Consider the following 22,289-nt stretch of genomic DNA (forward strand, 5'->3'; position numbering starts at 1 on the left):
AACATGACAATTACATCTTTAACAACCAATCTACAACCATGTTCATAGTTTAAATCCATTTATTTTAAATTAGCAGTACTTACATGTGTATCCTTCCTTACATTGCATGTGGAGCTCAGATCTGAAATACTTGGGTAGGACTGCATAAACAAAAATGAGAGCCCTTTGCCCTATTTGTCAGTATATAGTTGATCCTAATGCATGTCACATCTTTCCCTTTAATCTCTAAAGTTGTTTAAACAAACCAAGCATAACTTTATCCCTTCACTGAATGACCTAGATTGTATCATGTCTCATTTCATCCTAGTACTGTCCTTCCACTGAATTTAAAGCATCTATTTATTCCCTCCTCTCTCCTTTTCCTCTTGCCAAGAAGGAATTCCCCTAAAGCAGTACACATTGCTTGTTTGATGACAGATGCCTTCTATATGTCAGGTTATAGCTGGTGTGACTGCAAACAGGAATATTTGAGGTGGATGTGGTAACTGGTTTTGAAAAAAGAAGAGATTAGAAAGAACTGCTAACCATGTCAACACACTGCATGCTTCCACAGAGATTAATGGGAGCCATACAAACCAGCAGCTATGTACTCTATAAACTATTTTCAGCTGGAATAATCTTGGTAAAATTTGGAGCAAAAGTGTGCAGATATTGTAGCTGTAATTGAAACAGTTACAGTCCCAGACAAATGGGAATGCAATCTAAGTCACATATTAAGCTGTACTTTTTATAACAATATCCTTAAGAAACTTACGTTGTTCCCTGAAACTATGACTGAAATTTTGGTCATTACCTTGCAAAGAATTTTTATTGAATTGTGAAATGTTTAGCAAAATCTGAACTTTTAGAATGAACTCTCTCAAGTTCCAAAAGATTCTTAGAAGGAGTATAGTCTTTTTGCTTAATGAAATGACGCTTTCTTCTCTACAAACAGAACTACATGTTTTCAGAGCATTCATATTCTTCCCTTTTCTAAAAATAAAGTCTGTAAATGGTGTAATTATTAAATATATAATCCTTTCCTTTAAAAAAAAAAAAGTGATCGTCATAGAACCACAGGAATGTTAGTTAACCTAATTACTCTCTTGTAGAAACCTGCTGAAGAATTTATAGGCCACATGACTCAATGGCTAATTAATGAGAAAATGGTTTTCTTTCTCCTGTTGGCTACAGGATTCGCAAGCCAGTTTTGATGTCAATGGAAATGATTTTGACCCTATGCCTCGATACGATGCCAGCAACGAGAACAAGTAAGGCACTATGACACTTAGACATTTTCAGTTCTGTTCATCAAAGAAAGAATACCAGTTTTGCTCCAGAAGCCAAGGAAACTTGAACCCTAATAAAGCAGCGTGATTTGCATTTAAATATTTGTGAAATATGTATTTATTTCTCTTCCTTTCACACTGCATGACACTTGCTCTTTGAATGCATTTGGAGCAATCCAAAAACACATTAAAAATAGTTTGAGAATTCTGTGTGTGTGAAATGAACAATTTTCAATCCTTTTGGGATACAAAATATAAGCAGTGACTCTTAGCATTCTTATATTCCATCTCTCTGAGTTATTGGCAGGTTGTTGTGTGTGATAACTGTCTTGGCTTCTGACTTCCTTAGACTTCAGAGACTTTCTGTTTTGAAAGAATACGTAAGTTAGTAAGATTTTACTTTCTAATATAATCAGTCTTTTAACCTCATGGAGATTTTACGTGTAAAAGTTTGCTAGAAACTATATATAGCACTAATAGCAATTCTGGCTAGCTGTAATATCAGTGTTATATGACTGGCTGAATATATCTGCATGAGCGATGCATTTCTCCTTCAGAACTTAGCTTCCTGGTATTTGTCATTCTAACTCTGCTCTTCAGATTTTGAAGGCTAGGAGGGAAGTTGGCAGGGACACCTCACCCTCAGGTGGCAGGCTTCCTTTCTGACCCAACGGGTATTTGAGGGCAGTTTTATTTTAACTGTGTATCTGGCATAAAAAAAATACCTTTATGTGGAATCACATGTATTAGAGAAATCCTGGTAGCTGTCAAAATGCTGTCTGAGCATATTGTTTTCTGAGATTTAGGTGTTTCTTAGTTCTGGAAAGCAGTTAATGCTACTTGCTTGCAAAAAACTGAATGCAAAAGGTGAAACTTTGTCTTTTACACAAATACTTTTGAATTTGTGTGTGGTTTTTTTCACTTTTTTTTTTTTTCCTTTTTTTTTTTTTCCTTTTTTTCCCCCTGCAATTCCATAAACTTTCTCCAGAAGAATGTAGCAGGTATTAGGTAACTCACTGAGAGTCAACAGAACATTTAGCATTAATATGACTGCAGGAACCAATTAGAGCAATCTTGGATCACACTTGGGTGGGAGAATGCCCATCTTCTCAATATAGAAGGGAAAATACATAAATATGGTGAAGAACAGGACCCTAATGTTTGTAGCTACCTGTTACGTACAGACAGACTAATCTTAGAGCAAATCTCAAGGAGCTACTGTAGGTACTTTCTTAAGATGAAATAACCACAAAAACTTCATGTTATTCCTGATGAATATTTGTTTGCTCAGTCAGCATGATCCTTACCAGTTGGCTGAGATGTGAAATACATAAGAATTTAGCTCTTAAAAAAAAAAGCAAAAAAAAAAAAGCATGGAAATAAATATTCATATATGCATGACTAGAAATCCTGTTTAGCATAAAAAGTATTATGATGGTGTTAATTTGAATCATAATAAGAGTTTATTTGTTGGTGGCTTCAATCAGCATATGTTCTCACTCAGTTATTTGATTCTGTTTATTGCCAATTTTTTTTTATTTAGGAACAAGTACATACAAGAATTGTTTCTTCCCCTTTTGCCCATTAGGCATGTCTTTCTCATCCTATTTTCACATAGAATCTCAGATTACTGAATCATATCTATCTCTTTTTCACTAGACATCTCCTGGAGCAAGAGTACCACAAGAGTATAAATAGATAAATTCAGTAACACCCTTTGCTTTCAAATATGTAAACATGCTGCACGTGCTGACTAGTTTAAGTTTATACAAGGAAGAAAATGTTGATGCGGAACAAATGGTAGAAAGACCCAGTGGCTGTATTGACTCACTTAGTGGCAAGCCAAGAATTTCAGAACCAGATGCTTGTAATGAAAATGCTAATACTACACTGAAGTTTTTAGGAGATATCCTCAAGACAAACGTTCATTGAAAAAGAGGAATGAAAAAAAAAAAGAATATCAATTCCTAATCTTTCCAAGTTCTTTTGGTTTATGTGTTGTTTTTTTTTTTTCCGCACAGCTGAAGAATTTCATGTGCTGTTATTATTTTAGCTTAGGAGGTGACTTGCCATGAGTGCCAAAAGGCTAGAATCAGCAAATGTGCTATAAATTTTTGGTGGATAATAAAAGAAATCTTTGTTTTGGCATATGATAAATCTTAGAACTGCAGTCTAGATTTCTGAAAGCGTTAGTCATTTTCAAATGGAATAGTAACATACCACCATAAATTGTTTTTAGCCTGGAGCCTGTAGGCATTGCCAGTCAGCATGCTACAACAACTAATTTGTATGGCTAACTACTTCAGATGCGCTTTGAACTAGATGCTTACATTTTATACCCATACTGAGCTTGGAAGAGTGAAAATGGTGACCTCCACTTCTTATCCCATGTTTTTCATTACTCCTCCCTTTCTCAAGCCATTGTGCAATTTACCAGAGTAAAGAATTAATCAGGCTGTGAACCGTGCTACCAGAACATCAACAACTAATTTCATTTTCAGCCAGTTTCTTTATTCAGCTCATCCCGAGGTCAGAAGAGAGCTAGACAGACGTGAGTGGGGAGAATGAAGGATGACCCACACCTCTCACTGGTATGACCAGTTTCACTGAGATAAGGTGACAACGCCCCAAGCACCCATGACTACTGTCTACAAAACTGAGAGTAATGTTGTCAGCAATAATTTCCAAGGAATTCTGAGGAAAGATGTGACAGTCAGCCTATCTCACAGCTGAGCTGCCAGTTTGCATCATATCCTCTGTCCTGCTGCCCTCATTCCCTAAAAACACACTTTGGGGACTCACCCTGTAAATGATGATGCTTCTGTCCTTGGAGCTGGGACACAGTGATGGCATGCTCAGAGGCCTCCCAGTTTAGGTGCACTGTCAGAATTTTAAGTCTTTTCAGTGCTGTGAGTGCTCTGCTTAGGTGCTCAGTATTTCCGATTAGCAGATACACTTAGCCTGGAAAACAGTACCTAAGTACCTTCAATTCCTTCCCTAATTCTCTTTGGACTCAACAAGAATTACATATTGACATAGGCACTGATATCTAGAGCTCTATCAGAGCCCATCTAGGACTCCATATTTTTAGATATCTGAATTCAGGACGGGAATTCTGATTATCCAATGCATGTGGTCATTTGGCACACCTCAAGTTCTGCCTGGAAGGTGAGCTAACCACAACCAGGGAGCATTCTGAAAACCATATTTTGCAAAGATTTAGCAATGTGCATGATCAGTTCAGTTGATTAGCACATCCTGCTATAGAAACTGGATAATATTACGTAATGGCCGATTGTGTCATCCAGTAAATATTGGAATGTAAAAATGGACTAATTTCATGAAATGATCTAGTGTACTCTGTTTCATGTTGTAACAACACTTTAAAGGATGGAATGATAAGGATTAGAAAAGAAATGCTGTAAGAAAAAAACAGGTGTCTCTGGACTGCTTTGGATGCATCTGTAAAATATCAAGGTCTGTTTGTTAGCTTTTCACTTTTAATAAGTGGTGAACACTTTCTGTTGCTTATTAATGGTGGAGAGAGTATAAGAAAAAAAACTGAGGCCTTGTGAAGAGGCTGTTGATAAACAGAGTAGTGCTTTCCAGAATGATTTTCTTTAAGATTTAAATTAAATCTTTCTATTAGCTAAAGAGAATAGGAGACTAGAAAGAAACATTAGATTAGTCTCTCAAGGCTTGTAGTCAAAATCAGGGTGGGTTGATAGTTTCTTTAACTACTATGGTATGTAGGAGTCCTGCCAGAGGTTTACTTTGGTTTCTACAAATTGGCAGCAAATCACAAAGCTTGTAAATAGTACAGGCCTATACTAGAACTTCCTTTTGCTCAGAGGCTAGAGACAGCAGTCAGCTGTGGATGAAGTTGTTACTGCTATGCAAAGCATCTTGTTTTGATATACTGCTGAGCACTGCTGCTTAATTCTTTTTCTGTTATTCTACAGATACCTGTAAATAATTGTGCATTGCTAATCACAGGTCCTTGATCAGAAAGCAGATGGACTCACTTAAATGTATTCTGCTCATTATATAGCTACATAAATTAAATACCTATTTATCTATATGTGTGTATATATATATATGTATATATATATGGGTATGTATGTATGTATGTATTTGCTTTGTTATTTTGGCCAAACTAGAATGCGTTTTCCATGAGAAATTTCTCATGATGGTAATTCAGAGCTTAAATCTGATTCTGCAGGCAGGTTTTTTTTTTTAAACAGAACCTTTAAAAAAACTCTTTTAAATAACTCTTGATTTTGATGCTGTTTTTATTAAGCTTGGGTAGGAAAAATTAAAAGTAAGCCATCATTCCTGTTTTGTATATACCAGCTGACTGTTTTGAATGCCTCTTCAACATTTTTCAGTAATGCATCCCTTTACATAAAGAAGTTGTTTAAAAAACCTTCTCAGTTATCTTTTAATGAGACATCTGGGAGACAATAAGTTTTGCTTTTCAAAAGCCATAAAAATTGTACCTACTCCTTGATTTCTTCACTTTCAAAGTTTGCAGAACCTGGACAGCCTTACGTCTTACCATACAATAACAAAAAAGTTAATGATTTAGTAAGTTTCAGTCCTGCTTGATTCAGCATCTTGGCATTATTTTTCAGTGGCAGACGAATACATCCATTCCAATTCGTTGTTACTTTTCTTTTGCCAGTCACATCAATGGATGTAGTTGCACAATAAAACGCCACAGGCTTAATTTTTTTCCAACAGTGGCATGCTGCTAGTTTGTACCAGCTACTTACGTCAGAGTCCTCTAGTATGTCCTAAGCCATTTAATCAGAATGGACATCAAATATTTGAGAGGGAGATCACCTTCTGTTGTCTCCTTGATGGTCAATAAGCTAGAAGTAAAAAGCTTTATGGACTGCTGTGACACTATTCAGTACAGGTGTCTGAGAAACTGAGCACAGTCAAACACAGGAAGCATGAAGTCTGTCACTGCTGCCTAGAATGATCATTTAAAAAAGGTTCCATTATAGCATTGCGATAGAAGGAGTTGCTGACAAGTGGAGTTGGCTGTCTGTAGAGTTTATATATTTCACAGAATCATAGAATTGATCAGATTGCTCAGAGCCCTGTCCAGCCTTACCTTGAATGTGTCCGGGGATGGGGCAACCACTACATCTCTGGACAACCTGTTCCAATGCCTCTTCACCCTTATTGTAAAACACTTTTTCTTTATATGCAGTCTAAATTTATATCCCCTCTTTCGGTTTGAAGCCATTTCCCCATGTCTAGTCACAACTGACCTTGTGAAACAGTCTGTCCCCACTCCATGCACTCCAACAGGTCTGTGTCTCTTCTGCACTGAAGACTCTCCATCTGGACACAGTACTCCTGGTGAGTCCTCAGCAGCACAGAGTAGAGGGACAGATTCACCTTCTGTGAACTGCTGGACATTTTTGATGCAGCCCAGTATACAGTTGGCTTTCTGGACTGCAAGAGCACATTCCTGGCTTGATTAGTAGTATGCAGCTGTTGCTATTGTTTTGCCATTGACTGTGTCATATGTTGAAGACAGAACTTAGGGGAAGATAAGCTGTACTGAGGAGCACTGCTACACCATCTAGTTCTGTATCACGTGTGAAAAAACAAGGTTGCTGTCAGATGGCTAGTCATGAAAACACACAAAAAAAAGTTCAGTGAAGTTATAAACTAGTCGCTTCTTTTCTGCTATGCCTGCTCAAGATTTTCCAGCTGCACTGAGCTGTGGATCACAAAGTTTGCATCTACAGGGAGGGCCTCGGTAAGCTAACGCTTAAGCTGTCGAGAGAGCTATGGAGATAACTTGGAGCAAGGTATCAACTTTTAAGATAAAGTATTTTTCAGAGGGCGTCTGTATTCTTGGTGTCTGTTCTTGGTTTGTAATGTAATTCTTCCAGCACCTAGAGGCTGAAAAGCTGAAGAATTCAGTAATGGTGCAATCTTGCAGTGTCTTCTATCCAGTGCTAGCAAATCTTCTCTTAAAACAGATAAATGTTCTTTAATAAGGAGGTGATTTAAAGTAGAGAATTAACTTATTGATATATGTAGTTCAGACCAATAGATTGTATGCTTACAATGAGTGTGTCAGGGAACAACAAGAATCGTTGAGCCCAGCTCCTGTCTCCACACAGGCTCATGTGTCTGAGAGCTTTGTCCGAAGGCTTCTTGAGCTCCAGAAGGTTTGGTGCCATGATCACTTGGGTTCCACGTTCCAAGAGCCCGCCTGTGCTCTTGGTGAAAAACCTGTTCCTGAGCCCCATCCTGACCCTCTGCTGATTCAGCTCCATGCTGTTTCTTCAGGTCCTGTTGTCGTCAACAGAGAAAAAATCAATGCATTCCTCCATGTATGCAGGATTTTAGTGAGGGCTATCAGGAAACTGTAGATTTTAGATTCTATTCTTCAAGAATTGACGAAGTATTCACTTCTGAAAACCAATTCTAAACTATGGCTGTCCAACATTTTGGCTTCCCTGGGCCACATGAATGAAGAGAAATTGTCCTTGGCCAATGTTTTGGTTATTGCTGAGGTGATGAGCACATGCCTAGTTCCAAGGCAGGGCCCTCGGTGGGGAAGAGCCACCACTATGATGGTGTGGGGCAGGGATAGGGGTAATTACTAGCTGTCTAGGGCCACATGCAGCCTGTGGGCAGCAGACTGGACATATCTGGTCTAAACCGAACAACGAAATAACACAGAGACTGATGGTATAGAAGCTACAGTCAGAGACTGCAGTTCTGCTTTATCATATTTTGGTTCTATTCTGAATTTAAACTTGCTGCCCTTATGACCAATATCTTATTGCACTGCAGTTTTAGCAGATATGAATAATGAACTAGGGTTCAAGATCTGTCAGCTTATAGTGAGCTCTGACACATTTTACAAGGGGCAGTTGTTGTGATTCGTCAGCTAGCTTCAAAGTCATGATCTAATCACCAAACCAAGTGCTTAGGGACATGATGCAGTGTGGAGATTATGAAATATTAGATTTGTGTTGCTAATGGTCCCAGTATAGTAACTATGAGAATTAGGAAGGTGAATATTGTCTTAAAGCTCAGCTTGCAAAATTGTGCTTTGCTGAAGTAGTCTAACTCTACAGATTAGTTTGGAGACTATTTTTCTTCCTTCCCATTTTAACTGTTCTTTTGAGTCCACATACACTGTTATTCAGTGAACATACCCGTCCTTTACATGGCCATAGCCCAGTGGTAATCCTCATCCATGTGTTGTTTCATTCAGATAAGGATTAGATGTATGTCTGTAACCTTTCTGGAAGGGAAAAAATGTATTCCTTGAAAGAAAAATATTTTAAGAACATGGGACAAGAATCGTCGCCACTTAACGCGCTTGATTATGTTTTCATTTTAATCTGAAACAGACATTACTCTAGGAAAAGAGGTAACATCCACAGGTAACGTTAGGACAGAAAGGAAGCAAAGTGTGGACATTCTTGTACTTTCTTGCTCCAATGTAAAACATGTTCATCAAGGATTCCAAGAAGTAGTAAGGTAGACACCTCAATCACTAGTAGCTGAGGACTTCTGGCTGTGATGGAGTGGAAGCAGCCCCTATTAGTCTGATCCATTCATGCACAACAAGTATCTTCATTGCTGGTCTCCATGGTTAGTCACTTTGAAGAACATTTCATTCTAACCAAATAATGACTAAATCATGAGACTACAGTGTTGATTCAGTAGCTTTTTTAATCTGGGTTCCAACTTAAAAAGTAGAGATTACCCTAATATAGATTTGTCAAACTGACAAAAATTGCCTTTTTTTAGTAAAGTTGTCTAATCTCCTCATTACCACACTGCATTACATAATCCCTTGTGAAGTGCTCAAATGATTTGAGTTAGAATTTTCTGAGAGCCAAGGGAAAGACATTGCTTAGAGTATCATTGAAACTGAATCAAACAGAGTGAAAAACAAATTTGAGTTGGAATTCCAGTTGCTCACAGAAGAAAACTTTCTCAATGTCTTTCTCAATACATTGGTATAAGTTGTTGAGCGATTTTTTCAGTGTGTTACTGTTGTTTGATGTGCAGTGCTTTTCCTTTTCCAATTTCATAAGGCTCTCAAAATCTCAAATGTACAACCACAACGCTACAGGAAAGACTCTTTCCTGTTTCTGATTATTGAAGTATCAGACAATGAGCTCACAAGTAAAATGACATTCTGAAACATTATGCAATTGCTTCTAGTTCTTTTATGTAAATTATTGATAACAATGAGTCAGATCTTCCCTTTCTTTTCAAAATCAACAACAGAAGGGATGTGAGCTTGCACAGTTATTATATTTTTGATGTTCACTTTTCTGAAGTTAGAAATGGAAGTGGTTTGTTTTGGTGGTTTGGTTGTGTATTATGTTGTTGTTTTTCTTTTTTTTTTTTTTCTTCAGAATGTCTTTTTCCTGAAGTAGGTTTTTCCTCTAAGTATGAATCTTTATTTTGAGGTTTTGAACTTAGCAGGAGAGAATCTATCACTACTGTACAGAAGTTTTGATTTGCTACAATGGTGGACTAGTTTCAGGTTCCACACATTTAGACATATAGGTCTACAGCCAAGCGGAATTTGAGAGCAAAACCCCATTTTTCTATTTTATTCCTTTTTCACACTGTAGGTATTAGAGAAAGTAGATGAGTTAATCTGTGTTTTGTTTGTGGTAATTGGTTTTGCCAGCTGAGTTCACAGTAGTCAACTCAGTCAGATGCAGTGCAAAATGTGGTTCACTGAGACTTCTCAGACAGCGTGTACGAAGTGTAGGATTGATTCCCCCTTTATTACTTGTGGCAGTAAAAGCAAACCTCTAATTACAAGTTTCAAAAAAGCAATTGTAAATCCAGTGTCAAAAGCCTCTTTTTTTTTAGCTTTTTTTTCTATAAAACATGTTTTTAACAGGCAAGTTCTGCAGTTATGCTGTAAGCAAATGTTCTAATGAATTTAATAGATGTTTTTCTAAGACATTTTCAGGATAAAACTTTCAGGTATAGCTTTTTTTTTTTTTTTTTTTTTTTGCAAATGAAAAAATGTGCATCTGTGTAGATTTATTGCTGTAGGTGGGTTTTTTATTTCAAGCTTTGTTTTACATTTGTTTGATTTTGTAATTTATCTTAAAGATACACAGTCAAATTACTTCATTTGACACTTAAAGCAAAATGAGATCTCTCTCTTGAAGGCAAGTTACTGTTTTTTTCCTGAAGGAAAGCAATCAAGGTAGGGAATTTCAGATGAAGTGAAGAAATGAGTATCCATCATAAATGTATATTGTGCTGCTGTGTTATATACTACAGAATTTTAACCTGCTTTGAAAATGAACTGTTTTGCTATGGAGGCCTAAAAAATCATCAAATTCCTGATTTTAGCAAACTTATTTAGAGGCTGTGATCTATTTATTTCTCAAACATGTAGGATAGCAAGTCTGATAGATGAGACCAAAAAGTACCCAACAGTAAATAATAAGACAGTAAATAATAATAAGAATACTTCTTTCCCTGCATCTTACTTATTTCCCTGCATTAGGCTTCTTAACACTCCATAAACAGCAAATGAACTGCTGCTAATCTGTTTCTAATCCTAATGAGTGTGTGAGAATTAACTATTTTACACTAATTCCTGTTAACCAGAAAGCATGAGGAAACTTTGCTCATGCTCAATCAGTAATATGTCTCCTTAAAAAAAAGCAAACTAAAACTAACAAAAAAAGAAAAAAAACACACACAAAAAAACCTCACACTAAGAGTATGATTTGAACTTATTTTGACAATTACGTCACTGAACTTTGACATGGAGATAGCCCTGAAGAGAAATGGCTTGTCATTTTAGTGCACAACAAAAAATCAGAGAATCTCAAAATCCCTCATTCTGTGGGTAGGATACTTTTAGCCTTCTGAGCTGCAAGTGCACACTGCTAGCTCATTTAAAATTCTTCATCAACCAGGATCCCAAGTCCTCATTGGAAGGTCTGCTATCAAGGAGTTCTTTTTCCCTCAGTCTATACGTATGTCTAGGATTGCCTTGACCCAAGTGTAACACTTTGTACCTGGCCTTGATGAACCTCATTAGTGGGCATGGGCCCACCTTTTGAGCTTGTTCAGAACCCTTTCAGCATCATCCCTTTACTGTGTTTTATCAACTGCATCACTCGGTGTTGTCCACAGAGTCCCTGAGGGTGCACTCAAACCCTCTCATCTGTGTCATTGATGACGATGTTAAAGAATACTGGACCTCTGGGGGCACCACATGTCACTGGCCTCCACCTGGGGAGCCATTGACTGCAGCCCTCTGGCTGTGACCTTCCACCCAATTCTTTATCCACTGAACAGTCCACCTTTTAAATCCATATCTTCTCCAATCTAGAGATAAGGATGTGGTTTGGGATCATGTCAGAGGCCCTGCAAGTCCACATGGACAACATCAGTTGCACTTCCTTTGTCCACCAATGCCATCACTCCATCATAGAAGATCACCACCAGACCGATTAGGCACAATCTGCCTTTGGTGAAGTTTTTCTGGCTGCCTCAGATCACCTCCTTGCCTCACCTCCTTGTCTCAGCGTGTCTTGTAGGACAGTCTGCTCATGATCTTCCCAGGTACAGAGGTGAAGCTCACTGGCCTGTAGTTCCCTGGGTCTTCCTTTCTCCTCTTCTTGAAAATGGGATCAGTGTTTCTCTTTTACCAGTCACTGAGGACTTTACTTGACAGCCATGTATTTTCAAATGTGGTGGAGAGTGGCTCCAGTCAGTTCCTTCAGGGCCCTGGGATTTATGTCATTGGGCCCCATAGACTTGTACACATCCAGTCTCATTGGGCAGGCTCAGACTTGCTCTTCTCTTACAATGGGAGGGATTTTGCTCCTTCAGCCCTTGCCTGGAGGCTCAGGAAAGAGGCATGGAAAGCCTGACTGCCAGTGAAGACTGAAGCAAACAGGAAAAGACAGAGAAACTCACAACCTTATTGTGAGGGCTTTTTATCAATGTGAAAGAATAGAAAATAAAAGTGATGTAATTGAAATGGAAGGAAAATCACCATTGTCACTGTCACGTTTATAGTGAATCTGTGTGTAAAGCCATGTTTCAGCTTTAAAGTGCAGTGCCTGTAAATGATAACTGCCTCACCTCCTGCACGTACTTAATTTAAAAAAAAAAAAAAAAAAACCCAGGAAATTTGCCACCAAATGCAGTTCCACCTGCACCTTGATTTTCTGAATTGCATCTCTGCATATCTGGACAGTAGTCCTCTATTCTTCCCTGCCTCCACTTCTTGTACATGTCCCTCTTATCTGCCAGTTTCACCAGGTCTTTGGGCAGCCATTCAGGTTTCCTGTCTCATCTGCCTGTTTTCCTGTGCTGGGGGGCAAAGAGCTCTTGTGCTCTCATAAAGGCATCTTTACAGAATAGCTACTTCTATTTCACTCTAAATGGAATTTAGGATTAAGCACAGTGAATGTCTCATTGAAATTGTAGTATTCAAAACAGGTAGGTAATATTTTTTTAAGCTAGAACTTGGTGAAGATTCGGAGTTATAAAATATTTCTTTGTTCAAAGCGTTGCCACACTGCAAAAGCAGTCATACGCTGCTACCAGTGGAGTATGCAGAGTAGGTAATGGCTAAAGAGCTATCCATGGTCTGCCTGCCTTTCGCTGTATTGCCACTCCTCTGTGAAAATACAACCCAAGGATTTTCACAGCTGTCAATGTCTTCCTTGTATGAAGCAACAAATACACCTTTCCCACCACAAGTATTGTCCGTGTTTCGGTTTGGTACAGTGGACTGCTTTTGCTGCGAAGCACATCTAGACGTGAAAGTATAGATCTGCTTTTTTGTATCGGTATGATGTGCTTTAGTTCTGCTTATCTGTGCTTTCAGTAGAAAGATTTCAGCTGCTACATATTTTTAGAAGCTTGTAATTTTTCCATTTCATTTCTGATTACACAGAAATTATAGGGCTTACTGTAGAGAATTTTAGGTAAAAGGAGATATATCAAGTACTTGATATATATACAGCTGCTATTTACCTATCAATTGAGCCATAGAATAATAGAATCAGGAATATTTTAGGTTGGAAGGAATCTTAAAGACCGCTTAGTCCAACCCACTTGCCCCCATGAAGAAGATCTCCATCCACTAAATTAGTTTGTTCCATATGACCCTGCCTTGAACACCTCCAGGGATGGGGTATGCAGCTTCTCTGGGCAACATGTTCTAGTGCCTCACCACCCCCCGAGTAGAAGATTTCTTCCTAATTTCTAATCTAAACATAGCCACTTTCAGTTTAAAGTAATTACCCCTTGTACACTCCAGCAATACAGATCCTTTCCAGTACTCCTGTAGGTCCTATTTTTTTATTTATTATATTTTTATATTATTTAGGTACTGGAAGGCTGCAATGAGATCTCAGAATCTTCTCTTCTCCAGGCTGTGTTTTCACAGAAGAGGTTCTCAGCCCTCTGAGCATCTTTGTCTTGAACTCACTTGAATATGTCTGGGTCCTTATGCTGCAGGCCTCAGAGCTGAACAAAATACTCCAGATGGGATCTCAGAAGGATGAAAATAATGAGTTAGATTAAACAGTGACTGATACAGTGGCTGATTACAGTAGGATAAAGTGCACCCTCAGCAAGTTATCAGATGACACCAAGCTGAGTGATGCAATTGACACTCTAGAGGGAAGGGATGCCATCCAGAGGGACCTGGACAGGCTGGAGAGGTGGGCCCATGCCAATGTCGTGAAGTTCAACAAGGCCAAAGGCAAGGTCCTGCACCTGGGTCAGAGTAATCCCAGACACAGATACAGGCTGGCTGGTGAATGGCTTGAGAGTGGCTCTGAGGAGAAGGATTTAGGAGTGTTGGCTAATGAAAGATTCAGCATGAGCCAGCAACATGCACTTGCAGCCAAGAAGGCCAGTCATATCCTGAGTTGCATCCACAGATTCATAGCCTAGCTGTTGAGGGAGGTGATTCTGCCCCTCTACTCTGCTCCTGAGAGACCTACCTGGAGTATTGTGTCCAGTTCGGAAGCCCCAGCACAAGGACATAGAATTGTTGGAGCAAGTCCAGAGGAGGGCCACAAAGATGATCAGAGAGCTGGAGCACCCTCCCTGTGAGAACAGACTGAGAGAATTGGGGCTCTTCAGCTTAGAAAAGCATCCTTCTAGCACTTGAAGAGGGCCTACAGGAAAGCTGGGGAGGGACTGTTTATAAAGGCATGTAACAACAGAGCAAGGGGAAATGGCTTTAAACTGGGAGAGGGTAGATTCAGACTAGATTCAGAAGAAATTCTTTACTGTAAGGGTGATGAGGCACTGGAGCAGGTTGCCCACAGAGGTTGTGGATGCCCCCTCACTGGAGGTGTTCAAGGCCAGGCTGGTGGGGCTTTGAGCAACCTATTGTAGAAGGAGGTACCTCTCGCTATAGCGGGGGGATGAAACTAGGTGATCTTAAAGGTCTCTTCTAACCCAAACCATTCTATAATTCTATGATTCTGTGATCATACAAGATCTTGTGAAGCAGAACATATGGAACAGAATGTAAAATATCTAAGGGTATTAAGTATGTATAACACAAAACGCTCACAGCTCAAATATAAGGTGATAAATAGGCATTAGCATTACTTTGTTTTAGACATGGCAGTCTTGGAATGTGGTAGTCCTGAGAAAGTGTTTGCTATCTCATATTTATGTCTTGTTTTTCATAGTTACACCAGATTGTACAGGATCTGGATGGGTCAGAGTTAATTTTCTCCACAGCAGCTCGTATTGTATTGTGCTTTAAATCCGTGACCAAAATGGTGTTGATAACTCACCTGTGTTTCAGTTGTTGCTGAGCACTGCCTGTTCAGTGTCATCATTATGTATCATCAGTGTCATATTTATGACTGCTCTTTGAGCAAGGAACTGAAAGAGGGCAGAGTCAGGATCACTGACCCCAGATGACCAAATGGTTAGTCCATGACATGCAATATTGTGCTCAGCAATAAAATGGGTGGAAAGGGAGTATTTTTCCAAACTTGCTGCTGCTCAGACTGTGAACTAGACATCTGTCTACACATGGGATGTGGTGAGCAATTTCCTTTTTATCACTTTTTTTTCTCTCTCTATTAAGCCATCTTTATTTCAACTCAAAAGTTTTCATGCTTTGACCCTTCTGTTTCTCTTCTGCATCCCAGTGTGGGGGAGTAAGGAAGGAACCAGAAAAAGGGCTTAGCTGCCTGTTGGGGTCAACCCAATTTGCAGATGTTTTAATGGAAGATATTTTTACCTGTACCCCTACATGCATTGTTCTGTCTAGAAAGGATTTTTAAAATAGAGATCTACAAAGTAACAGAACATTCTCATTTAGAAATAGAAAGTAATCTTCCTAATGAGCACAAAAATTTCCTTGGATGTCCCTCAGTATCTCTTTCGTATACCCTTCTTTGCACATACAGACATGAACATGTAATTGTCTGAAATGCAGATAATTTAAGGAAAAAGAAATGAACACTGCAACAATGAGAGAACAGTATACTACCACAGAATGATCCAAATGCCTTGTTCTAGGTATCTCTATGCATCATTTGGTTGCAGTGTAAATTCTTTTAAATAACAGGGTGGATTTCTGCTCAGTACAGAGGTGAAGCAAAACACTCCTGCCTCTGACTGGCTTTACAGAGTTTGCTAAGTTATGCAGAAAGACTGAGATATTCCCAGCTTTTAATTTTGCATTATTTACAGATGCAGCACTTAGAGAAAGCTAAGGGAATGATATCAAATTTACATTTCAATCTGAAAATTGTAATTATTAAGCTGTGTTTCTTCTAGTAGAGGTGTTTCTTATAGTCTCATACTGGCAAACCAAACTCCAAGCCAAACCATTCTGTGATTCTATGATTCTATGATACAAATGGATTTACCGAAAATAGTTGTTGTGTCAGTATTCCAGCATTTTAAAACCATTGAAAATTATAAATATGTTGTCAACTTTATGAAGCCATATAACCATAAAAATTAGTAGCAGTTCATTAATGAAGCTTACTAAATAAACCCACAGTTTTGGTAAATAGGAATCATTCATAAGGCATACCAAGAGTTTCTAATTTGTGTGAAGTAATATTGGGAATTACACTAACTTTCTTTGCAATCTGAGGCCTTATTCCCAAATTAGGATTGATTCTAAATTAAAAAAACACTAGCCGAACTTTACACTATGCTCATTAGCCATGTAGTTGCATGATAAAAATAAGGAGTTGTTTAGAAATTTCATCTGTTAAATACATTTATGTTAATTTGAATTTTTGATTCTTGTAATTAACACATCTTTTAAAATCCTAAAGGAATCTAGCAGCAAAGATTTTTACTTGTTTGTTTAACCATGTTTAATTTAAAATCTTTGCACTTAAATCAGTGCAGCTTTTTAGTAGAATATGTGTTGATGAAGCAGTGATAACAACATCTAGAAACATATCTAGTAGTTTTCTGAAGTTTGCTATTGATACACATTTCTTTCTGGTCACTTTTTATGCTGAGGTAGGGATGTTTTCAATTTTGCTTGTTTGCTTGATTATGTAGGGATTTTTGGATTTGCAATCACACGCCTGTGTAGTACGCTGGCTTTGAAAATTCCAAGATTATCATCATGTTGTAAGTTAATTTTTTTGCATGGATCTCACAGTCTTTTGCACAGAAATAAGAAGTGGAAAGAGAGAAAGTGCCTGTGAGGCACTTGCCAAGGTTATTTTCTAGTCATCTGTTTAGTTTAGATACACAGTGTTGCTTTGGCTTAAGCCAGCTTTTACAAGCTTCAACTTGAATAAAGCTTTATTTTAGAGGACAGTGCATTGTCTGTGGAATGAGAATACAAACTGTTAGAGATTTTAATTCCTCTGCAGCTTTCTTCTTCAGGATTTATCTTATTTTTCTGTAGGCAGTTTGTTTGCTCCCCAGGTATTATTCTCTACAATTAAACTCAGGGATTCATCATCTTACAGGTGCTTCTGTGAGAGGCAGTGTGATGTAAGACAGAGGAGGCATGAAGACTGTGTGTTCCATGTTTGTCCTGTATCCTCGCCCTCAGCTTTCTAGCACTTCCTTATCTACCATCTATCTGCTCTGTCTCAGAATTAGAGTCACATTGATATGAAAGCGTAATGTGTCCAATGCTTTGCATTTCAAATACATTTCATAAGTTTCCAAATCATAAGACTGTAGTAACAACTGAAGTAAGGGACAAATAATCCTCCATAGTCATGCATAAAGCCAGCATGCTTGTGTTCAGATAGTGAAGGTTCAAAAGTGCAATTTCTCAGCAGAGTAGTCATGTTGAAGCAGGTAATTTGGTGGCAAACAATAGGCACTTTAGTTGTGGCTGGATATTAGCACTTTTCTGAGAAAGAAAATTATCTTCAGTTTCATTTGATATGCTGCTTGCATTATCCATATGCTGAAATGGAACTGAAAAATGAGATGTATCTCTAGAAGCTGCTGTGAGCTGCTCCTTCATAGATTACCTGTGTGTGCCAGCCCTGCTCACATAGGAAGCATGAAGAGGCAGCCACAGACCTGCATGTATTCTTGCTTCTTCCGAAAGAAACAAGCTGTTTCAACATTGTGGAGAAAAAGTGGTCTTCCACCAGAGATACCTGAAACACTGAATGATCTTATGTAAATTATTTACTGTTGTCATCTGCTGACAATATCTGTGAGCAAGATTGTATCTGAACCAAGAAGGAGATGATACTGGGAGTAGCTTAGGAGAAATTTCTTCCCCCAAGAGGTGGTCAGACACAGGAATGGGCTGCCCAGGGAGGTGGAGTCACCAGCCCTGGGGGTGTTCAGGAAATGCTTAGATGTTGTACTAAAGCACGTAGTTTAGTTTAGTGAGAAAATACTGGTGGCAGTTGGACAGTTGGGCTAGGTGATCTTGGAGGTCTTTTCCAGTCTTGGTGATTCTATGATTCCTTAATTCCATTTTGTATTTTTAGCAAAATCACAAAGATTCCTTTCTTTATGCGAGAGTAGAATGTTATCTAACCATTACTAAAAGCCAAAGTTATTGGGATGATGCAGAGTTATGATCTGTGGTTTAACTGATTATCTGTTCTGTTCCCTGACACTGTTTCAGACATGGGAGGACCAGTTTAATTACTATATTGAACCACAATGTCCAAGTGTAAAAAAATAACTACATTGGCCATTTTTGTAAGGTGATTACAAGAATTCTTATTGTAAAAAAAATGGTTTTGCACATCTTTTTTCCTTGTTAAGATGTATAATACAGTTGTTCCTATACCACTTTTGTTCACCAGGTTCCATATGTATGAGATTTGAATTTGGGCTTTCATTTGTCCTCTTCCCTGTGTGTCTTGAGAGAACAGATGAAACATCATGTCTCAATTTAAGGATGTGAGAAGTATAGACAGATATGTAGCACCTTCTAAGTGTATACGCTCCTCTGTTCCTTGGGCTGCACACAAAGAGGGCTCAATCAACCTCAGATGCTTAAGAAGATAAAATTGCATGGGGCATGTCTTCCTCATTCTGTGACTTTCCATCTCTCATACAGCATCTTCAACAACTTGAATTAGGTGAAAAAAGGATTATTTTGCTTATGTGTCAGGGGAAACATCTGGAAGTAAAAACTGCCTCATAATTATTCTCTTTCCAAAGCAAACGTAATTGTCCTTTTGATTAGATATAGCAAGCTTCTTCTAAGATAGCGTTGGCCGAAGTGCTGTGCTTTAATTAAACAGCTTTAATTCCACTGCATAGTAACTGAAGTGTTTATACTTGTGATTTGGTTTAATGAAAAATAATTGGTTTTCCTGACTTTAGAAGGAATATGAGAGGCTGTTTAAAAAAAAAAAAACAAAAAACAACACAACTCACCTGTTTTGCTGTTTGGTATCTTTTAAGCTATTTTGTTTCTATCCACCAACACCTTTTTCCCTGCAGAAAGCTATCTGAATTAAAATTTTAACCCTGGGCTAGAATATCATCTGTAAGTGTGTGTGTGTGCATTAATATATATAGAATACATAAAACTACTTACATGGCTAAATAGATTAGTTGCTGATTTTGTTTGCCTATTTTTCATTCCATATCATGATACAGTAGTTCCCTCAATCCTATTATTCATTGTTTGTTTTCTCTTTGGTAGAAAACACAGGAAAAGTCCAATTTGTTTTAAACATTGCAATTAATTTACACACTCACACAAACAAACTGCCAAATGGTTATTTTGTGGGACCACGTTCCTTTGCTGTGTTTGCATCAGAACTTCATACTTGCGACAAATTAGCTGCCTGCTACTAATAGAAAATGAATTTATAAGGAATGGCATGGCAGGATCACTGTTACCCATACTGTTAAATTTAAAATGTCTGGGATGTGAAGTGTTCCATGTGGTTGTTTTAATGCTGTCATTGTTGATATTTTTTGTGAGGAACAGATGAGTTGTTTTCAAGTTATTCTTTAAGTAACTTCCCATAATCATGCAAAAAGTCATTAGCCTTGGGGAACCTGACTCAAGCCAGCTTTCAGTCCTGTGCTGTAACCACATTACAACACTACTTGATGCTCACAAACAGGATCCTGTCTGTGCTATGCAACACCCAAGTCTTTGGCATTTCTCCTGATATCTCACATTGAAGATTTGTGTAACTTGTTTTTCATATTTACTCTGTCATTTCTTTCTCCACTGTTAATTTCCAGATATCTCCCCTTCATGAAATAGCTTTATTCTTATTATTTTTCATTAGGAGCAGATTGTGTTTTAAAGGCAACATATTTTTTCCCTTGCGCCTATACTTTCAACTTCTGTGAATTCCTTTGAATGCCATTTTTCAGATACTGCAAGAATAACATCCCACCCTAGGGCCAGTTTAGAAAATTTTTTTCATCCTCCAGATTAAAGACCATTTACATGTGAACAGGTCTAAGATGTAATTCTTTCTGCATTACGTAAGGCATTATTCAAGAATGCAGTGAAATTCATTTCTGACAAAATGCATTTCTGATGATTGCTGTTAAAGTACATATTTTCCCCAGCAGTTATTACACTGAAGTGCCTCAGATATCACAGTTACCTACTTACAAATATATTCCAGTATAAGAGAGATATTTGAGAACACTTCAAACTTCAGGTGAGGAAGAGTTTTTGAAAAAACAAATGACAACTGATTTATTTTCTTCCACATAAGAATAGCTGTCTAAAATTCCATTCTTCTTCCACGCAGAGGTATGAAAAACTATTTAACATTTGTTATTCACTTGTCAGTGATGCAAATGTAACTGTGGATGTTTGGATTTCAGAATGATACAGGTGAACCATACTTGGATAAATGAAACAATGGTGGCAGTCATATAGTTCATACTGATAGGCAGTGGTAGTTAATTTTCAGCCCCTGTTACCATGTGTAAACTAGTTTTTCAGGTTTGTCCCCTGACTAATAGCAGCAGTATCTCTCTGCGGCAACAGAATCAGAACTTTGCTGATCAAAATTTTGGATTTGGATAAAGCAGAACCTATAAAGCTCATTTAAATCTGTAATTTTTAGTTTTCTGTAAAATATATTCAATGTAAAATTTGTAATTTTGTTAGGTAGAAGAGAAAGTAACTGACTGGTTAGTGGTTCATGGAAATCCAGATTAGTTCACGTTACATTTTCCAGCACTGGGATTCTACTGTAATTTGTAGTAAACACTTTTTTTTTTCTTTACCCTTATATCAATGCATTGTTTTTATGCATAGCTTAATGTGTTTATTATGTGGTTTTGTTGAGGAAGGAGCAGCTGTTCAAGCGTAGCCTATTAACATGAATGTAACTTTATGCGAACTTTTAGACTATCTTTTCTATCTTTTTACAGTTATTTGATATCCACTCACAACGTGTGCAGTACAGAATTTGCAAAGGATGTGAAGTTTTCTGTCAGTATTTCCCCCGATGAAAACAAACAAACAAGCTTCTGTTTTCTTTGTTCTTTACACAAGCTCATTTCTGTGCTGAGTATCTCTTAGAAAACCTCAGAAAATTACTGGTATGACCAGAGACATTTGTGATGGGCTTGCATTGAAATACTCTGAAACTCTTTTTCCTTAAGTTCCTAGTCTGAAAAGACTCTGTGGTGACAGGTTGAAGTGGGTTGGACTGTAATGTTAGTGTCATGAAAAGCTGTAGGGCTTTAAATCCTCCGGTCTCCTGAGCTTTTTGTGTTCAGAAATACTTGGTGAGTTCCAAAGAACAAAATACTGCAAAGAAGTGTGTGTTCAGAGTGTTTGCTGGGTTCAGTGAATAGTTGTCAGAGATGGAGACTCTGAAAAGCAGAGCCAATTTATGTGGAAGGGGATTTTAAAAATACTGGCAGCTTTCTTCCTTAACTGAACATTTTCTTACTCCAAACGTTCAGAGGCAAGCTCTGAAGCAATTAACTTTAATCTTACCTGGTTCCTTATACCTTCCTCCTCTTCTGAAAGTCACATCAAGACTGATCATTGAAAGATAGATGCCGTATGTTTAAATTATTTGTTGCTGCGATGGAGAGTGATAGTTAAACACAGAACATGCACGTTTCTATCCCTTTCCATCCCCTGCCTAAAGTATTGACCCATTCCTGTTCTAGAGAAAATCTAGTAAAATCTATTACTGAAAAAAGGCACGTTGTATAACAGAAGAGTGCAGCTCTTACATTTCTCTTGCTTATCTTATTCTCAGGGAGCCATCAAAAGATCCTTTACTGTCCAGGTGCTCAAGCACTTTTCATGCACACAAAAGGTGGCATACATCTATTCAGACAAGAGGCATATTTCTTTGACAATTTGTTTGAATTTATCCCTCTAATGACAGAGGCACCATAAGGCAGAGAATTCATCTTTACTAAGGTCTTCTAATGTAGGTCTTTGTCAACTTACTGGCTTGTTGTTAGTGACATACTGATGAACTTTATACGGAGAGATGAAAATCAATCTGAATTCCATTTTCTCTTTGTGTGTGTGTGTTCTTTCTATCACATGGACAAAAATGAAAATAAATA

General features: G+C 38.0%; 1 protein-coding gene across 4 annotated transcripts in view; it reads left to right on the forward strand.

Annotated features, from left to right (window-relative positions):
* The window catches only part of PCSK5 (proprotein convertase subtilisin/kexin type 5), a 264,954-nt gene that overhangs the window by 74,447 nt on the left and 168,218 nt on the right, over positions 1-22,289 (forward strand). For all 4 annotated transcript variants that reach the window (XM_048930511.1, XM_048930515.1, XM_048930513.1 and 1 more), the window contains exon 5: positions 1,174-1,250. In XM_048930511.1, coding sequence (XP_048786468.1) covers positions 1,174-1,250 — 77 coding nt within the window. The remainder of the gene's footprint in view (positions 1-1,173; positions 1,251-22,289) is intronic.

This window comes from Lagopus muta, chromosome Z, assembly GCF_023343835.1.
Source record: "Lagopus muta isolate bLagMut1 chromosome Z, bLagMut1 primary, whole genome shotgun sequence".
Classification (NCBI taxonomy): Eukaryota; Metazoa; Chordata; class Aves; order Galliformes; family Phasianidae; genus Lagopus; species Lagopus muta.